At 36.8% G+C, this 22667-nt stretch overlaps 1 protein-coding gene across 7 annotated transcripts in view; it reads right to left on the bottom strand.

Moving 5' to 3' along the window:
• Positions 1 to 22667, bottom strand: part of ANKAR (ankyrin and armadillo repeat containing) — a 53617-nt gene continuing 30950 nt past the window's right edge. For 5 of the 7 annotated variants that reach the window (XM_054699926.1, XM_054699924.1, XM_054699928.1 and 2 more), the window contains 10 exons: positions 22384 to 22537; positions 22135 to 22296; positions 11511 to 11617; positions 9699 to 9821; positions 7642 to 7800; positions 6868 to 6985; positions 5548 to 5657; positions 3881 to 4077; positions 1530 to 1576; positions 1 to 274 (listed from right to left, as the gene is read on the bottom strand). In XM_054699926.1, coding sequence (XP_054555901.1) covers positions 24 to 274; positions 1530 to 1576; positions 3881 to 4077; positions 5548 to 5657; positions 6868 to 6985; positions 7642 to 7800; positions 9699 to 9821; positions 11511 to 11617; positions 22135 to 22296; positions 22384 to 22537 — 1428 coding nt within the window. In that variant the 3' untranslated portion in view covers positions 1 to 23. Of the gene's footprint in view, positions 275 to 1529; positions 1577 to 3880; positions 4078 to 5547; positions 5658 to 6867; positions 6986 to 7641; positions 7801 to 9698; positions 9822 to 11510; positions 11618 to 22134; positions 22297 to 22383; positions 22538 to 22667 lie in introns of those variants that run through there. The other 2 variants (XM_054699927.1, XM_054699930.1) reach the window with 2 other exon arrangements.

Genomic DNA, 22667 nt, shown 5'->3' with positions numbered 1-22667 from the left:
AATCATTTCCTCTTAAAATGCTTTTATTGGCCTTCTCCTGGCTCCAAGTTAGCTTTCTGTACGTTTTTTCCAAGTTGATTCAAAACCACTATTCTTGGTCTTGATACATTTATGATATCTGATGAAATTGAAGATGAGAAGGAAAAAACATTTTGAGAAATATTGGTTTTACTTGTTGCATTGAAGAGTCCCATGAAGTTAGTTACAGGAGGCATTAAAGTCAAAGAATCTTTTGGTTGAATTTTAGGCTTTAATTTTCTTCGGTGCTCTTTCCCTAGAAATTACAGAGCCACGATTAAATCTCTCTTCCTTAAGCCCAAGAGCCCTACGTATAGTATACTGTCCTAGTTCTATATAGTTCTGTTTTCTTCACATCACTATAACATACCAGGAGACCAGATCAGTAGCTTTCAGACTTGGATGTAAGAGATCAAAAATTTGTGAGAGCCAATATATGGTTGCCAACATTTATTGTGCCACGTTGGCATTAATGAAAGAACAAATGCCAACTACATCAAACATTATTTTGTAAAAGAAGGGATATTTTAACACCAAGAAAAAGTAAAAGACATTATTTCAAAATGACAGACTTTATATTGAATGAAATTATTTAGAGTCTTCTGCATTGTTGTTATTTTTCTTATGTTACCAGAAATCTGTGAGATTTCATCAAACCATTGGAGGTAGACAGATGTTGTTTACAAACTAATATTAAAATGAAGAATGGGACTGACTTTATCTTTTGTATAAATTACTCTGACATTAAATTCTACAAAGTCTTTTACCCCTGATATTCAGAATTATAGCCTCCCACACATTCCTTGCTTCTCTCAGATATTCTCTAAATAAGTTAAGTTCTCGCTCTCCTATTTCTCTCTTTCTATTTGTGATTTTGGCAAACTCATCTTTACTTGTAAATGGTCCTTTCTTTGTTTTTGACTATATAGGACTTAACAAATAAGCTTATTTTGCTAAGTACATATGAACATACAATAACCATATATATGAAATCTGTAAGTATTTTCTGTATTTCATACCTAATAGGAATTGTGTATAAAATTATAAGATCTGGACTCTGATCTTATAGGCCTAAGCCACTCATCCATCATCTACCAACTATGTATAAAATTGTACCAGAGTATCAAAAAAAATGTGGTCCTTGCCCTAAGAACATATAATATAGGCAATATACTATGTACATGAAATGGGACAATAAAGTAAATATCAAGATCATAATTTAAACCATACTTAACATGTTTAAATAATGACTTATTTCTATGGTTGACTTGTGAGAAAAGTCAAAGAGGAGGATTTTTTTCTATCAAGTGTTAATTAGCAGGGAAGGCCTTAAAAGAAATGATTAACTTGGGCTTGGAAATGGAAAGAAATTTTAGGTATACAGAATTACAAAAGCAAAAGTTATAAAATTGGTTTTGGTAGACTCTGCATTTTGATTTTCAGAAATGTAACCAAGAATTTAAAGCATCAGGGCTATAAAGTATCTCAGGAATAAAAGAAAAATCAATTACCTTTTTTAAAGACAGGAATTATGGATGGTCCTCCATTTAGCTCTAGACTAAAAGGAAAACATTTTTGTCACAAAAGCTGGAAATATAAAAGACTATTGGCATGTAACCTATTCAGTGCTGTTTAATGGTCTAATTTATGCATACTACCTGTACGTTTCTTATGTTCAGTCACCTATTTACTCACTTATCACTTAAATCATTTAGGACGTTAAATCTGCCTGAAGTGTCCCAGGAAAGCTTCATGGAAGAAATGACATTTAACCTAGGTTTTTAGAAAATAGAACTTCAAAGGGATGAGGTGAGGAGGGAGGGTATAACAGACAGATGGAATAGGATAATGAAAAATTATAGTCCTATGAAATAGCATGGCATGTTCAGAGGACACTAAGTAGTCTGGTATGGTTGGGATTAAAGACATCTGGAGACATGATGGGATATAAGTTTAGAGAATAAACATCAGATCATTTTATGTGTTAAGAATTTGAGAAAATATAACTTTATTTTCAAAGCAATGGGATACTAATAAAGTGTTTTGCGCCAAAGAGTAACAAGGTGTATACCTAAGTTAATATGGTGTGTTGGGGGGTGAGAGGTGGCTTTAAAATACATATTTTAATTATCCTGTACATGTAATATATGAATATGGTATTATAACATTTCCCTGATAATAAAATATGTCTTGATTAAAGTTAATATATCAAAAGGTAGCTGTCATCAGTGTATTTCTGGCTAATTTGATAGAAACATTTGCTGTTAGCAACTTTATTGAAGCACAAAACTCATTTTTATTGAACAGGCCTTTATCTATTTGCCAGCCTCATGACCATAAGGTAACATGAAACTAGATAGTATTAGGCTCAGATTTCTTTCATGAAGAGCCAGTTAGTACCAGTATCAGTAAATCTGTGTCTCCTTGTATCAAGATCTACACATTGAAAGACTCTTCTAATTTGCCATTCTTGGGGTTGGTTGGGGCATGGGAATAGAGAAGTTGTGAATGCTTCCCCCAAAATGTCATCCCAGCCACAGTCTGTTTCCAGGAGTGGTATCAAGGAATATCCATCCCAGAGGCTCCAAACTTGCCTTACTCATCTTTCCGTGCATTTTCCATTGTTTCGGTTAAACCAGATCCACATGATTGTTTTGAAAATTAAAGGGAATAATCGCTATGTATGCTTTAGAGTTACATAACACTAATAGTTATGCAATTAATTGTTCTTTGCTTACCAGTTCCACCTCTCTTGGTAATATTTTAGAAGCTTGCTGATTACTGGTCACTACTTGTAATCCTGAAAGTTGAGTGTTCACAACTACAGGGGGGCCATTCACCTCACATTGTATGTAATTAACCATTTTCCAGCAGATGGCAAGTCAAGAGTCCTGACAAAGGGGCACCTTTATCTAATTTCCAAAAAATTGCCATATGGGCTAACTGTGAGTGATATGCAAAATAATGCTTACATTATTTATCCTAAATTAATTTTGAAACAATGACTATTTTTTAGCATTGTCAGTTACAGCAATTATAATTTAGAGTTACCTAGCTTGTTTTGTAAAATTATGTGATCAGTTTTAGGTTTTCAGTTTTTCAAAAAACCAAAGTGACCTTATAGATGTTCTCATCTTTACACTTAAAATTGATATATAGAGTCATGGTACACTTTTGGATCCTATTATGTTATTATAGCGTTAATAATACATCTTGGGTAATTCTGTTTCCTATATATAAATAGCATTATTTGTAGTGAAGACTTGTAATTCAGCTACATCTATGGAGGAAGGGGTATTTCCATTGTAAGGAGATTCTCCTCTCCTTATTCAGAAACTTAAGTTCTAGATGGAACTTCAATAGAGGGGTAAAATCCTCTGAATAAATGCCCAATGAACTTGTTATAACTCATCACTCACTGATTCTCTTTTAGCTGTTTCCATGCTGAGAGTTTGGCCTAGCTTTGAATCAAGTCTAGGGTACCCAGGGTATCATGACCCATTCCAGGGTCATGATGGTGTTGCTGTTGGCTTAGAACCCTCATGTAGCCCAGTCTACCTAAAAATGGCATCCTGGATCACACTTGGAGCACAACAAATCTCCCAAAAACTTCTGAAATGTGATTAATCCTGGACAGATGGGATCCCCCAAAATCCAGTTGTATTCATGTCTGCAACCACATTTCTGTTGATAAGCTGTAATTTAAACAGGCTTTGGCAATGGACATTGTGAATGAAGTTTATCCTTTGGTATACAAGGCATGTATTTATAGCAAGGATAGTTCCCCTTGTTTGATCTTAAACTTTTAAAAGAGGCTCCTCAATCAGTTTTACCATTGAAACTTCAAATATTTGTACAATACCTTAAGGAAGGAAGTCCCACTCTTTGCTGCCTTTGAAATTCCTTTAAAAATACTGGGTTAATATTTGCATCTCTGCTGATACTACTTGTTAAACGAAGGAATTGATTAGGCTTATTCCTGCATTCCTTTAATAGGATGCGGAAGGCATTTGCATTGTAAGTTAAGTAACCAAGCGCACAGGAGCAAGCTGTACGAACCTAAATGAAGAAGAAATAATTACTCCTTAATTACTGAAATACCCCCCAAAACTAACCCAGTGCTCTCATTAGATATTTCATAGGATAGCCTCTATGTATAGCAAATATGTATGTCAACTGGTGGCAATCTATATAGATGGAAGCATAACAGCCATTTTTTAGAATGAGCTGTCAACGCTGTTGATTTCCAGTAGTTGTTTTTAGCACCAGCTGCATTGTAGAGTCACCAAGAGTTTGAAAAGAAAAAGCCCACTGTCAGACTCTCTTGGGCATAGTATCCAGGCATTTGTAGTGTTTTTAAAGAGCCAGGTGATTGCAATGAGCAGAGTAAGAACCACTAAATTTGAACGAAAACAGTGGGCCTCAATCTTAACTGTACACTGGAATCACCCATATGACTGAAAGTTACTCATGTCTGGATTCCACCTTGAGAAACTCCAACTGAATTCTTTTGACTTGTAGCCTCAACATCATAGTCATTATTTTTCAAAACTGCTGGGATGATTGGAATAGGAAACCAGGTAAGATAAATAAAACAAGCCACTTACGAGAGCAACTCAATTTTCCACTGACAAAAACAAAGAAACAAGCACAAACAAGTTTCAAGCTAAAAAAAAGTGCTCTTTCTGTGAAGAAAGTGCCCTCTGTGACTATGAAGTAATTAGTTTGGTCATAGTATTTGTTAATTAAAATACACTGGGCAGTTTGGAGGAAAATTTGTTAGTTTTTAGCATAAGACATCTCACAGAATGAGCATAAACCAGACCTGTGCAGGGTAACAGAGGAGTGCAAATTGGTCTTTACATTGGCATTTGTCGGATATGCCCATATTTAGTCCATATGGTCCCTGGACTAACTACTTCAGTTGCTGGTAACTTGTTAGAAACCAGATTCCAGGACCTATACCAAATGTATTAGATCAGACACTCTGGGAATGGAGCCCAGCAATTAATTTATGGTGTAACAGGTCCAGGTGATTCCAATATATCCTAAAGTTGGAGAAGCACTTCCTTAAAGTAAACCTTGGGTGGAGGGAGTATAGAGGGGCGTTCAAAGATGCAAGCCACCACTATCAGTCAGGCTGGCCTTCTTCACACCTAACCCAGATAAGGAAAACTGCTCAGTGGATTGCACTTTCATTCATTCCAAATAATTATTTAAAAAAAGGGGGGTGACAAAAATACATTTTTATGAGGTGTTTTAATTATAAATTTCTGTATTAATAATGTACTTATTTGTATATTAAATTTTAAACCTTGAGCTAAAACAAATGTGCACATATTGTGGGAACCAGAATTGTGGATGGATGCTAGAAAATCCACATGTAGTACTAGAAAATCATCTAATTGTTAGCTAATAACATGAACTATATTACAGAAGAGTCAACCTGTGGAGAAGTTAACCCATAGAGGTAAGACGGGGGCAAGTTTTAGTTTTAGAATATTCGATTTTAGAATTAGTTTTTTTTACCTCTTCTTTTCTTGAGTACAAATGATAGCAGAGCCGTTGGATTGTCCCTAATGTGGTAAATGCTTCTGGAATACCAGCTCTAGAATGAGCCAGGGTAGCTATTAAGTTCCCTATAAATCAAACAAAAAATGCTGACATTATTTAATTTATATGCGCTGATTTATATGTGTTCTTATTCACTTGTATATGATATTAAAAAAGATTTGAGTTGCATGACATCTCTGCTAATGAAGAAGTGCTGAGAAAAAGTTTGTACAGCATATGTTAAATGTAACAATAGAATAAACCCTCCCCAGAATTATGGTTTGGTTTTCTGTCACAAACAGTAAAGAGGTTAAATAGGTTTATGTAAGAATGGGGTATTTTGCAAATCATTTTTTTTCCAGATGATTTTATAATATATTTTGAGATGATATTTTTTAAATAATTATGAACATAATGATTGAACTACTGTAAGAAAATGTAATATGTTCTTTTTGCAATTCAAATGGACTTGAGTTAAAAAGAGCTTAATGGCGCTTTAAAATCAATATATTGCTTTTGAAATGTAAAATCTTTGAATTTCTTGCCATAAAGAAATTGCTTGAAGATTGAAATAAGAAAGTGATTCAGTAATGGATAAATGTGCAGCAACCAACTTAAGACTATTCCATTCTAATCCATCTTTTATTTTTAGAATTCTCATGTGATATTTTTTCACAATAATGTTCCTGTGTTAGAATAAGTGAAACATAGTTTAAAGTATAAATGTATTTTGACATTTGTGGATGGTTATTTTATTGTAATATTAACCATGTTTTTCTACCCCTCCTATTTTTTCCCAGCCTCCTTTATATGCCTAGATGACTTTTGTATTTATTGTCTCAGGGTGAAGAGGGCTGGGTTGTATGGCTTAGAGCAAAAATTGTCTAAAGATATCTTTCAGGCCTATATTTCTAGAAGTCTTAGTTTATAGAATTATGTTAAGGAGAATGGAGAAAGTTGAGTGCCTTTCAGATGGGGAGTAAGGAGCTTTGAGTACAGGATGGCTATACAGTTCACACTGGAAAACCACATGTCCTGGAAAGTATAATTAGGAGTTAGAAAAAGTAATTAGGAAAACAAAATGACCATGTTGAGAGTTATTGTTTCCTATTCAGTGTGTAGACTAGACTTCCATGGTTTCATATATGCTTATTCTGGACTTCTACGTACACTTAGATGAGTTTATTCTTCAAACTATGTGAGAGTATCAGGCTTGTTTTCTTATTGCTCAGATTACAAAAAAGCTTGTTTTCTATTTGTTTATGTGAATACAATTAGCTTCTAGTTATATCTTACCTGTCAAGATAAGAGTACTGGAATCAAGTGAATACAGGCTATCAACCAAAATAGTAACTCCTCTTGCAGTCAAAATAATATGGTCAACATCAATAATGACTTTAGCTAATATAATAATCTGGGGGGGAAAAAAGCACAGAATCATTGAGCACTTTGGACACAGCTTCTCTAAGTTTTTATGTTGTTCTAGTACATCTCAGGAAGGTAAGAGGGGTATTTGATCTGATTCAATAGAAATCAAGCAAGCTGGAGAGAAAAGGAGAGTTAAGTTAATCACTGCAGCTAATTACTGCAGTGACAACAGTTAAGACAATTCTTTCTACAATGTTTTCCACTTCTGTATGGGCTCACTGAAAATACTTCTACAGGTCAGAGGATGGAATAACGAGAGAGAAAAGACAAAGAACCCAGATACATACAGCTGTCACCACTGGAATAATGAATGGGATCACCTGTAAAAATTTGCAGTTAGAAAACTCACCTTGGACACTAACATGTTCCTATGCCTATTTCCTTGTAATATGGGGATGACGAAAATACTATTACCTGTCTATCAACCTTATAGAATTGTTATAAACAGCAGATGAAGTATAAAAGCAAAAGCACGTTGTAACTTGTAAAATTCTATATAAATGAAGATCCTCATAGATAATGGAATTTTATGAGGTGCAAGGGACTGATATGAAAACATTTTTCCAGACTCCAGCATTTTTCTAATTTTCACATTTTCACAGAAAAAATACTGATTTGAAATTTCAACCTCCAGTTTTATACCTGAAATGCTGCCATTGCCTTCTCAGTTTCAACTGTGGATTCAAGAAAAGGCTCAAAAATTGATATGGTCATCATTCCCCTTTCCAGTATTAAGTATTGTTGAAAACAATTATTGAAGGCAAAGAGGGTTAATGCATAGCATGCTCTTAAACAAATATCCTAGAAATAAGAGAAAGGCATTATCTTAAATGTACTTCATTTATCAGATGGGGAGTAAGAACTAGAACAATTTTTGTCTATTCTTGGATCAGCTAGTGAATTTCTGCAAGAAATTTTTTCAAGCAAAGAGGAAAGAAACTTTTGAACCTTACAGTTAAATACCAATTAATACATGTACAAAAGAAGAAAGGGGGGATCTTAATCACCATTAATCAAATGTCACCATAATCATTGCTGCATCAATGGATGTTACAATTGGTGAGCAAAAGTATGCTGCAAAACGGTATTTACAGTGGAGAAATATGGCGGATACCACTTTAATCAAGTTCTCAAAGTTAACACTGTCAGTTATGAAATATAGTATCATATTTCCCTGAAATGATACTGTGAAGTTGAGGCAAAAAGATCAAATCATGTGTTCCTCTCTTCAAAATGGATAACCTCAATTTAATCATGAGCAAAAATCAGATAACTCTGATTTTAGTAACATCCCACAAAAGTAATTTGCTAGGATTCATCAAAAATGTCAAAATCATGAAAGATAAAGCATTGGGTTTCACAGATTGAAGAAGACTAGAGAGATAAGAAAACAACCAGGTGTGATGTGGGATCCTGGATTGGATTTGGAAACAAAAAGGCATTTGTGGGCCTCCACAGTGGTGCACCGGGCTGAGCACTGCACATGTGAAGCTGTCCGCAGCCTCTGCAGCGCGGATTTGATCCCTGGCAGGCCAGGGAGAAACCCACATGATGCGGCAGACCTCTCCTGTCTCGCCTGCTGCTCCCCTCAGCAGTGTCTTAAGTCCATCTGCGTGTTCTCCCTGCTCTGTCTCTGGTGAATTCTTTCACCCTCCCACACCTCTGACCTGTACCCCAGTTCTTGTATAAATAAATAAATCTTTAAAATAAAAAAAGGCATTTGAGAGAAAATTGGCAAAACTTCAATAAGGTCTTACATATTAGTTAACAGTATTGTATCCGTTTTCTGGTTGCCATCCAGGAAAGCTGAGTGTGGGCTATACCAGAACGCTACTGTTTTTGCAAATTTTTAGAAAAATCTAAATTTGAAATTTGAGATTTTTAAAAAATTGATTTGGTGGTGGGTGCCTACAGTAACTACACCTGAAAGAGGGTGGGGAGGGGGAGACGTATACTTCCCAAATACCAACAACAATGTAAGCTTACGTTACCTCAATAAAAGAAAATTAACTCCCCATTACTTATCTCTGGGAAAAAGCTTTTCCTTTATTATAAATAGTTGGAAATGTTTTTCTAACTTATTATGTAAGAAGCAGATGTTGAAGGTTGAAAGTCATAAAATTTAGGTTGAACATTTGATGCATTCTGGACAGAAGAGATTTGTGTCTTGACTCTTCACCAAGTGTTAAAATTGCTATTTTTAAAAACTTAAATGTGACAAATATGAACAATATGAAGCAATATTATTTCATCATTTCAAACTAAATACCTACCAAAGAGAGTTTATATTTCTGAATAAATTTAATTTTGTCATGTAAATTACTTAATGATAATTTGAGTATGTGGCCTAACAACCATCCTCTTCTAAATGAACACTAAAAAAACATTTTGTAAAGTTAATTACCTTTTCTTTCTTTCTTTTTTTAAAGATTTATTTATTTATTTATACAAGCACTGGGTACAGGGTACAGTCAGAAGCGCGGGAGGGTGAGAGAATTCACCAGAGCCAGAGCGGGGAACAGAATAGGCAGAGTGATGAAATACACTGCTGAGGGGAGCAGAGGGCAAGGAAGGAGAGGTCTGTTGCACCATGTGGGACTCTCGCCGGTGGCCGGGGATCGAACCAGTGCTACAGAGGCTGCAGATAGCTTCGCAGCCCAGAGCTCAAACGCTGTGCTACCAGGGGAGGCCCTAATTACCTTCTCTGGTGAGTGAAGAAGATAAAGGACGTCACCATACTCAAATCCTTCACGTTTTCGTAATTCATTCTGTAACTGATCATTCCTTAGGACAATGCATGCCAAAGAAAATGCCACTTCAACCTAAAAGGTGGTTTCCAGAAATTATTTTTCACTGACAGTCTATCAAATGGAATATTTCATTATACAGCATTTATAAGGGACTTACTAATTCAAAGATACTATAAAATGCATTGATTCCAATTCTCTAGTATTAAGAGGGTAGCATTTACATCTGGAGGAATGTCCCTTATAATTTATAACAGATGGGAAAATATCTTTCCTCTATGTACAGGTGCAACCACAAAGCTACAGTCAAGGGCATGGGGGGCTGTCAGCCATGGCCAGCAGAACATAAAAGAGGTGTTATCTTAAATGCATATATCCCTTCCACGTATAATTTTTTGAATTTTATTTTCTTGGCATGGGTTAAAAACCTGTTTTGAACTGCTTGTTAGCTACAGAGCATTGAGGCTTTAATGGAACACCTATCAACTTAAGCAAAGCATTGCGGAGTAGTACTGAGCAATAGTTTGTCTCCTCTGGTTCTGGAGACATTTAATTCACATTATGAAGCCCTTTAGAAAAACGTAAATATTCCTTATCTATTACTGGGATTTAATAGGTTAAAATTTTAAGTACTATACTATGTAATTCTATGATCTTTTGAACATTATGAATTTGAAAAGCACAATTATTGCACAAATATTTTGTTTACTATAGAATCTCATTTGAGTATTTTGAAATGTGTTGGAATGTATTTTCTATTTTACAAAGTTTAAGAACTCACTGAGTATGTATACTGAAATATACTGATGGATGGATCCAATTAAGTACTATTTTTTACAACAAAATGCACATTTTAGAATAAAAATGTATTTCATGTGGCATTTCCACATAGTTTGTACATATCATTCAAGTAAAAAAAAAGTATATGCTACTTCTTTTGTTTTCCTAATTAACTCCCTAATAAAATAATCTCTTTTGTAGCCAGAAAAAACACATAATTTATAACTTTTCTGGTAATAAATTCTTCCTCAAAAAATGCTACATATACTTGCATATTTTCCTCTCATGTTGTTTCTATTTCATTTCCAACAGAGCCCAAGCCAAATTTTGAAGAGAAAATATATTTTTGTTGTTAGAACTTCCTGCTTACCCAACTGTAGACATCCTGAATTTCTAAAAATTTGTTAAAAGTATTTGAATAGAGGTAACTGTCATTTTATTGGAGGCGTTTTACTGGAAGTAGTGGAAAAGTGAACAACTCCTTAATAACTCAGTAGTTCTTTGTAATGTCAGTCTTTGAGGAAACTATTGTTATCAGCCAGTACAGCCTGCTTAGTGGAAAGTAGGGATGTTTTGATGGTAGCACTGAAAGGATTCACTTATATTTGAGTAATTTGCTTTGTAAATGATACATTTCTATTATCCTTATCCAGCTTTAGCAACCAATATCTGAAAGGAAAAACATTCTGTGAATGATCAAATATCTGAGGAAAAAAACTTTCATGAGTAAGGACGTGACTCATGATGTTTGAAGAAGTCATATTTAAATATCACTTCTATATTACTATCTTTGCAGCAACCCTTTTGTTTACAACAGAATGGAGTTTAAAAGGTTAATATTGTCCAAAAATTAACAATGTAAGAAAAAAGCACTACATTAAATTTTTTAAAGGTTAATATCTTTATAATACCTGTGAACTTACATAAGATACAAGTTATTTTTGTTAATTTTTTAACATCAGAAAAATCTTAAAATCTTTATACCTTAATAGCTGGAGAAGGGTGAGTTCTCAGAATCTGAATAAGTACTGGCAAGGCATTTTCATCTACAACATATTGTTGACTAATGGGATTGCTTGTATGGGCGACACCTGTAAGAATCTACATGTCAGTAAGATTTTTTTTCCATATAGAAACAGTGAAGTGAAATATAACTTGATATTAGAGTGTGGATGGTTTTCTAAAAGTAACAGAATAAAGCAGTAAGAAGTGCTAGACTGTTGCTTTTTGGCAACAGGCTTGCTGCCAGAACACAGGTGTGAGAGCCATAGCTAAACTAAGCCAAAGTGGGAAAGGTAGAGACTATGGAACATTGTCATCACTGGATACATCTATTCAGGCAAGTCTGCCACTCTACTGCTCATCTGATCTACAAAAGAACCATAAAAATTGAAGAAAGAGGCTGCTGAGATCAGAAAGCCTCCATCAAGTAGGTGTGGGTCTTGGATAAACTGAAAGCAAACATGACCCTGACAGTGAACCCAGGGCAGTTCAAGACCAGTATTATGTGACCATCATGATGATCTAGGACACAGTGACTGTTGAAACATGGGTACAGGCACATCTCAGACTGGCTGTGCTGTTCTGATTGTTGCTGCTGGTGTTGGTGAATCTGAAGCCACTATCACCAAGAATAAACATGTCTCTGACGTACACACTGGGTGAAACAACTAATTGTTGGTGTTTACAAAATGGATTCCACTGAACCACCCTATAGTCAAAAGAGACACAAGGAAGTAACTAAAGATGTTAGCACCCCCATTAAGAAAACTAGCTGCAACCCTGACACAGTAGCATTTGTGCCAGTTTCTGATTGGAATGGTGACAACATGCTGGAGCTGAACGCTAACATACCTTGGTTCAGCGGATGGAAAGTCACTCATAAAGATGACAATGCCAGTGGAACAACGCAGCCTGAATGTCTGGATTGCATTGTACCACCAACTGGTCCATCTGACAAGCCAAGGCACCTGCCCCTCTGAGAATTCTACAAAATTGGTAGTATTGGGACTGTTCTGCAGACCCAGTTGAGAGTGGGGTTCTGAACCCTAGCATGATAGTCACCAGTCAATGTCACAACTGAAGCAAAGGCTGTTGAAATTCACCATGAAGCTTTGAGTGAAATTCTTCTTGCGGACAGTGTAGGCTTCAATATCAGCAACGTGCTTATGGCAGTGTGGCTGGTGATAGCAAAAAATGACCCACCAATGAAGCTGTCTTCACAGGCTCAGGTTATTATTCTAACCACCCAGGCAAATCAGTGCTGGATATAGCCCTGTGCTGGATTCTCAAATAGTTCACATTACTTGTAAGTTTGCTGTGCTGAAAGAGAAGATTGATCATTGTTTGGGCAGAAAGTGGGGAGATGGTCCCAAATTCTTGAAATCTGTGACATTGCCATCATTGATATGGTTCCAGGAACCATAGTGAACTTCTCTCACTATCCTCTTCTGGGCCATTTTGCTGTGATACGAGTCAGTTATTCTGGGCATCATCAAAATGTAAGAAATAGGCAACTGGAGGTGACCAGATCTGCTCAGAAAGCTCAGAGGGATAAATAAATATCCCCAACACCTGCCACCCCAGTCTTAATCAGTGGTGATAAAAGTATCTCAGAACTGTTTGTCTTACTTGTTCATTTAAGTTTAATAGTAAGACTGTTTAATGATAACAATGCATCGTAAAAACCTTCAGGAGGAAAGGAGAATGTTTTGTGAACCACTGGGTTTTTTCTGTGTGTGTGTGTATGTGTGTGTATGTGGCAGTTTTAATTCATCAGTTTTTAAAATCAGCACTTTTTAATAGAAACAATTTGACCAAATACATGTCACAGAATTTTGAGACTCACTAAAACAATAGTACTACTGAGGTAAATGATTTCGGTAAGAGTTTCTCTTATTTCTCGTTTTCCATCAGGTTAATTTTTTCGGGGTGGGATTTCTGGGGTTTTTATCTTAAGGGGGAGAATCATCTATATAGAGCTAAAATTTATGGGAGGGCTTCTTTTGGTGACAACACTTCATGTTAGGACAAATGAGTAACTTTGTTTATATGTAAGCTTTCTTTATATGTAAGTCCAAATTCTTAACATTGAAGTCCATGTGTTTCTTACATTTTTGTAAGTTACGTCAATATTGAGTATTAAATTTGTTAGTATAAGATCCAGTTTTAGTTTCCTAGTTATTAGAATGAATGTGCACCATCATGTTACAAACAATGAAATAGATTAAAGAACCTAAGGTGAGACCTAAATAGTATTGAGCACTGCCCTACTAGAGTTAATTGTATCCATGTTATAGGAAAAATAATAGAAGTTTTTTCTTAAAAAAAAAAAAGCTAGATTAGCAAGGAATAATAATAGCTATCATTTGTTGAAGAATTTTTTGTGTTAGGTACATAAATATGTAAGTGCTATTGTTTTCCATTAAAAATTTTGTTTTTATAAAAATCTGTAGAGTAAGTTACCTGACTAAAATTTCCGGTTTCCTTAACTCTACATAGGAAAATGATAAGCGTACTCTCTCCTTTCATAACATAATACTGATACTTTAAATTTTAGGCCTAATTTAATAGAGAAACATAAGTAATCTCTTTCTACAAGACAATTATAATTCCATTATTTTGCCAATAAACAGCACAGTACATATGAGTTTATATGCTTAAATATAAATACAAGATTGTCCTCTCAAGAACAAGGAAGAGAAACCACTTACTAACTATGATCTGGGGAAGTTTGAGGGAATTGTGGAAATAGAAGGAGCAAAGAAAACTTTAGTTCCTTTGACCCTTGTCTCCCACTAGCCACCTGGCAACAAACTTAAACACTTATTACATGAATATTCTTTATTGAATGCCTAATGTACCAGCACTGAAGTATAAAATAGGGCTAAAAAGAGGTATTTGAGAGTGGGCGGAGCAACATGGCGGCGAGGAGACGCTGCGAGTAAGATCTCCCATTAAAAAAAGTTAATAGGGAGGAAAAGCGGCAGGTCCCAGAGAGAACTGGGACACAGAAGATAAACGGGTGACGCCAGCAAACTGCCCGAAGAAGAAAGTGGCCATAAAAGAGGACTAGAAGGGAGGGAAGCGCAGAACCCTGCTCCCCTCCCCCGCCCACAGAGGCGGCACTCTCCGACCCGCAGAGAGGAGGAAAGCAACAAACCAAAACGGCCAACAAGAACAAACGACGCAGCAAGCGGGACTGTGAGTGGAAAGGAACTATTGCAGCCACCACACCCCGTGAACGGGAGCTGAGGCGAACCCTGCAGGATTCGCCGTGGCGGTGAGCGAACGGCTCCAGGAGCCATTAGAGAAGAACAAAGACCCCGGGAGACGCGCACACAGCCCGGGCTGCCGGTAAGCTTGCGCGGAAAGCGGCGTGCTTGGCGCGCTTGAAAAGAAAACGCGGACCGGGATCGCGGCTGCCCAGGTCCCCGCGCCTGCGACCTAGGCTTGCGGGGAGACGACCTAGGCTTGCGGGGAGACGCGCGGAGGTCCTCACTGAGGTAAAGGTCCCTCCCTGAGTAAGCAGGAACCAGGCGCCCAGGCACGGGAGCAGTGCAAAAGGCGCCATTCCCGCGCCACTGAACTGGGCTACAGCCCGCGTCCTGGAACTGAGGGCTTTGAACTGAGACCCGGGGCACGAAAATTCGGGGCGTGGGTTCTCCACAACGGTGGGGCACAAGGCAGACACAGCACCCCAAAGCTGTTGAGGTGTACCCTACCATTCCCGCTCTGTTCCCTGTCCCACGGGGTGGGGGGAGGCGAAAAACAGCCCCCCAAGGACAATAGGAGAGATCTCTGGCGCCACCTAGCGACCAGGAAAAAAAAGTCACTAACACCCCATAAAACAGGAAATTTCTTAAGACTGCTTGAAAAGGGCAGAAGGCTTCTGGAGGACCCAGTGGCCAGCCGGGAAGTTATTCCACGCCAGGCCCCTTCCGACCAGCAGTCTGAGCCCACAGAGGGAGCAGGCACCCACGTCCGGGGCAGACCGGGTGCGCAGAAGAGTGTGCCTGAAACCGGAGGCGCAGGGACTGCGTCCCGCTTCGCTATTTGAGAACAGGGACATTTCTTCAGTAAAAACTGCCTAAAACCAGCAGAAAGCTCCCCCAGAAGACAGAGATGGCTCCTGGAAGAGCCAGAGGGGAGCGGAGAAGTTCACCCAAGATGTCAGTCAGTCCGAGCAACACAGTGTCCCAACGCATACGACAAATTAGAAAACAGACAGTAGGGAGTAGAAGAACCACACGCAACCTAACAACTCCTCAGGAAAGAAGCACACCACAAAAAGAAAACCACTCCCCAGATTGCAACGACAGCAATTTGGAAGAACTTCTGAGCCTTCCAGAAAGAGAATTTAAAATTGCCATGATTAAAAAAGTGATAGATCAGAAGAAGGAAATTGAGTCCCTAAAGAGGGAAAACAATGGTCAGAAGAATGAAATTGAGTCCCTAAAGAGGGAAGTAAAAGAAATGCAGGAGATCAAAGAATTAATGGAGGAACTAAAGAACTCCGGGAAAAGCAAGGAAAGCAGAATAGATGAAATGGAAGAACGAATAAGTTCTCTTGAAGACACAGAAATAAAAAGAACCAAAACAGAAAAGGAAAGAGAAGTACGAAGGAAAAAGAATGAAGAAAGACTTCGGGAACTATCTGACTCCATGAGGAAAGGAAATATAAGAGTTATAGGAATTCCAGAAGGAGAGGAGAGAGATGTAGGAACAGAGAAAATATTCCAGGAGATAATTGAAGAGAACTTCCCAAATGCGAAGAAGGAGCTGAAAATTGATATACAAGAAGCAAGAAGAACACCAAACTTCCACGACGAAAGGAAAAACACAGCAAGACACATAATAGTAAAGCTCCCAAGAATCCAGGACAAGGAAAAAATAATGAAGTTGACAAGAGGGAAGAAACAGATAACATTCAAAGGAAAACCAATCAGGCTGACATCAGACTTCTCTGAAGAAACACTACGGGCAAGGAGAGAGTGGAGGGACATAGTCAACAGACTCCAAGAAAACAGATGCCAACCAAGAATACTCTATCCCGCAAAGCTCTCTTTCCTCCATGAAGAAAGAATATGGACCTTCCCAGACAAAGAGAAACTCCGGAATTTCATTACGAATAAACCCCCACTCCAAAAAATACTACAAGGAATCCTAAAGCCAGAACCTCAGAGGGACGAATAACAACGAAAGAAGACCAAAAAAAAAAAAAAAAAAGTTATTAAAAGAATAAATAAAATCAAAGGAAAGACAAACATAATGGCAAATACAGATGCTAACATATCAATATTAACTCTAAATGTAAATGGACTAAACTCTTCAATAAAAAGACACAGAGTTGCAGCCTGGATTAAGAAACAAAACCCAACCTTTTGCTGTCTCCAGGAAACACATTTAGCTACAAAAGATAAAAATAGGCTCAAAGTCAAAGGATGGAAAACAATCCTACAAGCAAATGGGCCAAAAAAGAAAGCAGGAACAGCTATTCTTATATCAGATAAAACAGACTTCAAACTCAAAAAAATAAAAAGAGACCCCAATGGTCACTACATTATGATCAAGGGGACAATACTTCAAGAAGAAATAACACTCATTAACATATACTCACCAAACGAAAGAGCACCAAAATATATCAGACAACTGTTGTCCTCTCTGAAAACAGACATCAGAGAAAACACATACGTAGTGGGAGACTTCAACACACCACTATCAACAATGGATAGATCAACAAGACAAAAAATAAGTAAAGAAACTAAAGCTCTAAATAAGGACTTAGAGCATTTGGGCTTAACAGACATCTATAGAACACTAAACCCAAAAAAAACGGAGTACACATTTTTCTCAAGCGCACACGGATCATTCTCCAGGATCGATCACATACTGGGGCACAAGACAAACATCAACAGATACACCAAGATTGAAATCATACCAACCATCTTTTCTGACCACGAAGGCATCAAACTAGAAATAAATCATAAAAAGAAGGCAAGGAACTATCCTACCTCATGGAGATTAAAAGCCACACTACTGGAAGACCACTGGACTAACGAGGAGATCAAAGAAGAAATTAAAAAATTCTTTGAATTGAATGACAAGGAGGACACCAATATCCTAAATGTATGGGATGCAGCAAAAGCAGTAATAAGAGGAAAATATATAGCAATAGAAGCTCACATCAAAAAACAAGAAAGAACTCAAAGAAACAACCTAATCTCGAAGCTCAAAGATCTAGAAAAAGAACAACAAAAAAACCCCAAAACCAGTAGAAGAAAAGAAATAATAAAAACCAAAGCAGAAATAAATGAAATTGAAACTAAAAAAACAATCCAAAAGATCAATGAAACCAAGAGCTGGTTCTTTGAAAAAATAAATAAAATAGACAAACCCCTAGCCAGGCTCACAAAGGAAAAAAGGGAGAAAGCACAAATAAACAGGATCACAAATGAAAGAGGAGAAATCACAACGGACACAGCAGAAATCAAAAGAATAATCAGTAACTACTATGAACAGTTATATGGAAACAAGTTCAACAATCTAGAGGAGATGGACAAATTCCTACAACTCTACAATCACCCAAAGCTAGATAAAGAAGAAATAGAACACCTAAACAGACCAATTACAAGCAGCGAAATTGAAATGGTAATCAAAAACCTCCCCAAAAACAAAAGCCCAGGACCTGATGGATTTACAAATGAATTCTACCAAACATTCAGAGACGAATAAGTGCCTATCCTTCACAAACTCTTCCAAAAAATTGAGAAGGAAGGGACAATACCAAACACGTTCTATGAAGCCAATATTACACTAATACCAAAACCGAATAAGGACAACACAAAAAAGGAAAACTATAGGCCAATCTCCCTAATGAACACTGATGCAAAAATCCTCAATAAAATTTTAGCTATCAGAATCCAACAATGTATCCATAAGATAATTCACCACGACCAAGTTGGATTCATTCCAGGGGCACAAGGATGGTTTAACATCCGAAAATCAATCAACGTTATCCAACACATCAACAAAAAGAAATATAAAAACCATATGATAATATCAATAGATGCTGAGAAAGCTTTCGACAAAGTGCAACACCCATTCATGATAAAAGCCCTTGAAATTCTTGGGATACAAGGAACATACCTCAACATCATAAAGGCCATCTATGACAAGCCAACAGCCAGTATCATTCTCAATGGTGAAAAGCTGAAAGCAATTCCATTAAGATCTGGAACAAGACAAGGATGTCCACTCTCACCACTGCTTTTCAATATAATACTGGAAGTCCTAGCCAGAGCAATAAGACAAGAGAAAGACATCCAAGGAATCCAAATAGGAAAAGAAGAAGTCAAACTATCACTATTTGCAGATGATATGATAATATACATAGAGAACCCCAAAATCTCCACAGAAAAACTAATTCAACTCATCAATCAATTCAGTAAAGTGGCAGGATACAAAATCAACACGCAAAAGTCAGTAGCCTTCCTATACACAAACAATAAATCTGAAGAAGAAGAAATCAAAAAAACCACCCCTTTTATTATCGAAACAAAAAAAATCAAATATTTGGGAATAAATCTAACAAAAGAGGTAAAGGACCTATACAAAGAAAACTATAAAACACTGTTAAAAGAAATAGAAGAAGACACAAAGAAATGGAAAGACATCCCCTGCTCATGGATTGGAAGAATAAACATTATTAAAATGGCCATCCTACCAAAAGCAATATACAGATTCAATGCTATTCCAATCAAAATCTCAATGGCATTCTTCAAAGAAATAGAACAATTATTGATGAAATTCATATGGAATCACCAAAAACCCCGAATAGCCAAAGCTCTACTGAAAAAAAAGAAGGAAGTGGAGGCATCACACTCCCAGACTTCAAACTATACTACAAAGCCATAATCATCAAAACTGCATGGTATTGGAACAAGAACAGACATACAGACCAATGGAATCGAATAGAAAATCCAGAAATAAACCCACAGATTTATGGTCAACTAATCTTTGACAAAGGAGCAAAGACTATGCATTGGAGCAAAGAAAGTTTGTTCAATAAATGGTGCTGGGAAAACTGGGTCGCTACATGCAAAAGAATGAAGCTTGACCACTACCTCACACCATACACAAAAATCAACTCAAAATGGATTAAAGAACTAGACATAAGACCTGAAACCATAAAATACATAGAAGGAAATATAGGCGAAACACTACGGGATTTGCACATCAAAGACATCTTTACAGACACATCACCCAAAGCAGTGATAGTGAAGACAAAGATAAACAGCTGGGACTACATCAAATTAAAGAGCTTCTGCACAGCAAAAGAGACAATAACAAAAACAAAGAGAAACCCCACCAACTGGGAGAACATTTTTGCACCCAACACTAATGATAAAGGACTGATCACAAAAATCTGCAAAGAGCTGATGAGACTCAGCAACAACAAAGAAAATAATCCAGTCAAAAAATGGGCAGAAGAGCTAAAAAGAAACTTCTCTGAAGAGGAAATGCAAATGGCCAACAGACATATGAAAAAATGTTCAACATCACTTGTCATCAGGGAAATGCAAATCAAAACTACCATGAGATACCATCTCACACCAGTGAGAATGGCACATATTAAAAAAACTAGCAACAACAAATGTTGGCGAGGATGTGGAGAAAAAGGAACTCTTGTGCACTGTTGGTGGGAGTGCAAACTGGTCCAACCACTGTGGAGAGCTGTGTGGAGATTTCTGGACCTACTAAACATAGAGCTTCCATATGATCCAGCAATTCCACTCCTAGGTATTTACCCAAAGGACACAGAAACATCAATTCCAAAGAGCACCTGCACCCCTATGTTTATAGCAGCACTGTTTACAATAGCTAAGCTTTGGAAACAACCCAAATGCCCAAAAATAGATGACTGGATCAAGAAGATGTGGTACATATATACCATGGAATATTACTCAGCATTCAAAAAAGATAAACACATGCAATTTGCAGCAACATGGATGGCGCTGGAAGGGATCATGCTCAGCGAAATAAGCCAAAAAGAAAAAGAAAAATACCGGATGGTCTCACTCATAGCAGGAATCTAGAAAACTTAAATAAGGGACCAGGAAAATGAATATAAGAAAGTGAAAATCAAAATCAACAAAAAACTATGAACCAGAGACACTTTTTGGGGGGTGGGGGGCGGGAGGGAAGGATTGGGGTCAGAATGGGGCGTTTGCAATTGTGGGGGAATATAAAAATAAAATTTAATATTAAAAAAAAAAAGAAAATGCATACATTGTGCAAAATGAAAAATGATGTGAAAAATATATAAAATAAAATAAAAACAAAAAATAAAATGACAGATTAAAATGAAAAAAAAAAGTCAATATAGTTTCATCTTCAGTCTTTTTTTTGGTAGTCAAGATAGGAGTTAGGAGAACCCTCAAGAGAGTGTGTAGTGCAGAATGCCTACAAACTGCATTTACCTCTGAAGTTTGTTAGAACTCATTTCATTAAAAAAAAAAAAAAAAAAAAGAGATATTTGAGCAGAACTCCCACTGCCCACCTGTGACTATGCAGGTGCCTTTCTTTACCAGTTCTCTCCTCTCTGCAAGGCAGCAGCCTCCCTGCCTGCCTGTGACCTGTAACAGGCCAGGACTTCTCTTCACTGACCTCCCTCAGTAGAGGCAGCTCTCCTCAACTATGCAGGTCTCTCTCAACAAACCTGTCCCTTTCCCTAATAAACCTGTTCTTTAGATAGATAGATAGATAGATAGATAGATAGATAGATAGATAGATAGATAGATAGATAGATAGATAGATAGATAGATAGATATAAAGAAGTATTTGAATCTTTGCTTTTGAGGAGTTTATATTTTATAGGGAAGCAACTTTTTAAATCATGACTGCAGTATTGTGCAAGTAGACCTTTAATAGAGGCACAGAAATGTAAAATTGAAGCACATAAAAAGATTTATTCCAGAGTAGGTAAAAAAGAGGTTGGTAGGGAGATTTCAAAGTGTGAAGAAGCTAGAGGTAGGTCTTAAATTGATATTGCAATGAAAACATACACACAGATCTATGGAACAGAACTGAGGTCCCAGAAATAAAACCACACATGTATGGACAACTAATTTATGACAAACAAAACAAGAACACAAATTTTGATTTTTAATACCTCAGTAGTCAATTACAGACTTTTCACACTTTTCAGATATCCCAAAATATCAATTCCTTTTCAATGAAAGGAACAAATGAACCTACCGGCCACTTCATAAACAAAGAATCATTATGGAAAGAGATTGGAATTAAAAAATGTGTCCCAGCATGGGAGACTCTTCTGTATCTTCAAAAATGTATAGTTCTTGATTCAGAAGAAGAAATATCTTTCTCTTAAAAATAAGGCTCTCTGTCCTCATTTCCCTTTCTAACCAGAGTTCAAGAGCAAGACCAATCTAAAACTCTTAATGACACTACTTTATCTTTGGAGACAGAAAAAATTCTAATAGGCTTTTATAGATTAAAAATGTTTTAGAGTTCTAATAGTGGGATAGAAAGGAAAAAGGTAAGTCTTTTATCTTACTGATATTTTGAAAATTGACAATGTACTAACCAATACAAATGGATCCCACTGCTCTGATGACACTCAGAAGAGTGCCTTCTGCAATTTTACTAATCCTTAGTAAGCGAACCAATGGTGCGATTCCATTCCCTTCACATATTTGATTTTGATGCATCCTGCTGTCCTTACTTAGAGCTATGACTGCCTCACCGCCTGGGAAAGAAAAGCAAGAAACATGTCTGACATTCAAAAGACTTGCCTTGCTCTATATTCTTCAGACATGTGTAGAAAATAACTTACCAACATACTGCATTTTAGCTGATGGTGACAAAAGCATATTTATTATAAAGTTGTATCCAATCTGTTCTGCCATATGCTTTTGTTGTTTCAGTGTTTGTCCTGCCAAGGCCCAAAGTGCTACAGCTCCTTGTTCCTTAACATCTATTTGAAATGCCTATTAAAAAAATATTCCACTCATGATAATTGGACTGTAAGAATGTATGTTTTATAAAATGTTTATTGCAGAATTGGTTCAGTTTTCTTTTCACTTAGCAAAATGCAATATTGAATATTTTTGTCTAAGA

This window comes from Talpa occidentalis, unplaced genomic scaffold (genome assembly GCF_014898055.3).
Source record: "Talpa occidentalis isolate TD23 unplaced genomic scaffold, MPIMG_talOcc4v2.1 talOcc4.3, whole genome shotgun sequence".
Classification (NCBI taxonomy): Eukaryota; Metazoa; Chordata; class Mammalia; order Eulipotyphla; family Talpidae; genus Talpa; species Talpa occidentalis.
The sequence above is the reverse complement of the archived record's forward strand: the minus strand, read 5'-3'. Positions and strand labels throughout refer to the sequence as shown.